The sequence below is a fragment of the Gavialis gangeticus genome, unplaced genomic scaffold, assembly GCF_001723915.1.
Source record: "Gavialis gangeticus isolate Ggan-Ray unplaced genomic scaffold, GavGan_comp1, whole genome shotgun sequence".
Taxonomy (NCBI): Eukaryota; Metazoa; Chordata; order Crocodylia; family Gavialidae; genus Gavialis; species Gavialis gangeticus.
This window is the reverse complement of record NW_017728973.1, coordinates 7,724,289-7,725,527: the sequence shown is the minus strand read 5'-3', so window position 1 is coordinate 7,725,527 and position 1,239 is coordinate 7,724,289. Positions and strand designations below refer to the sequence as shown.

Below are 1,239 nucleotides of genomic sequence, written 5' to 3'. Positions count from 1 at the left end.
AGAGCCTCTTTGGTCCTGCCCTAGGAAGCAACACCCCCTGACTCAATCAGCCTTGTTCCAAGAGCCTTCAGGTCCCCAAGGGATGGGGCAGGCGGGCTGTGCCCCTGCCCGGGGCTCCCAACAGCGGGCCGGGTCGCTGCCCACCACCTGTTCGCACCCGGGGCGACGGCGGAAACAGTCACCCCGCCGACCCCGCCACGAGGGGAGCGAAAAGAGCCACTGGAAATTTCCACTCGCGCAAGCCCCACCCCTTCCGCGGGTGGCTTCCGCCTGAATCCCACAGTGCACCGCGCAGCAAAGATGGTGGTTCCCGTGCAGCGCGGCTTGGCTCGGCTGCCCCTCCGGGTTTGCCTGCAGGTGGGTACGGGGCTCGGTCGAGCTGCAGCTCCCCCATCTCCTCCTGCTCGAGGCTGGCAGGGGCAGGGGCAGGGGCTCAGAACATGCCACCTCCTGGTTTCTATTTGCCTTTTGCCTGCGGAAAGGTAACAGCCGTTTCCCCCCCTGCCAAGACCTCGGGAAGAGCACAACAGATGGGGAGGCTTTGGGGCGGCCTGTGTGAAATCCCTGCTGTTGGGCTTGTGAATTGTGTTTGCGACGTAACAGCGTTGGTAGGATCTTGGGGCTCCTGGGGTGCCGGGTAAAATCACTGGTTGGAGGGAGTGTGGTCCAGCATTGGAACAGGCTACTTAGAAAAGTTTTGGACTCTATCCCTGGAAATGCACAAGAGCAGGTGTTGGTTGTAGCGGTGTTGGTCTACGATCAGGGTTCTCTGGGTCGACGTGATATCTTTTACTAGACCAACTAAACAGTTGGGAAAATTGTTCTTTGCAAGCTGCTGGGCACAAACGCCCTTCTTCAGGCATAGGGAGAGTCTGCTGTTGGCTTCTACCTCACCCAGGAGAACACAGATCAACAGCAGACTCTACCTATGCCTGAAGAAGGGTGTTTGTGCCCAGAAGCTTGCAAAGAACATTTTTTCTAACTATTTAGTTGGTCTAATACAAGGTATCATATTTACCCAAAGAACCTTGTTTGCAAAGTAGGATGAACAGAGACTTGGCTGGGATGGCTTAGAGGAGTAGCTAGCTGTCTTAGTCTGAAGTCAGTCAGAAGGCACCTTTATAGGCTAATTAAATAAGATGTGCATATAAATAGAGAGATGGAGGGAGAGCACACTAGGGTTCATGAACTCAAGTTCTAAGATGGGAAACTCCCTTCTGGAGAGCACGGAGGCAGAAA

At 55.1% G+C, this 1,239-nt stretch overlaps 1 protein-coding gene across 1 annotated transcript in view; it reads left to right on the top strand.

Annotated features, from left to right (window-relative positions):
• The first annotated feature begins 250 nt into the window (after positions 1 to 250).
• The window catches only part of MRPL45 (mitochondrial ribosomal protein L45), an 8,532-nt gene continuing 7,543 nt past the window's right edge, over positions 251 to 1,239 (top strand). Inside the window, exon 1 of the mRNA XM_019507790.1 lies at positions 251 to 357. Within this exon, the coding sequence (XP_019363335.1) occupies positions 301 to 357 (57 nt within the window). The 5' untranslated portion in view covers positions 251 to 300. The remainder of the gene's footprint in view (positions 358 to 1,239) is intronic.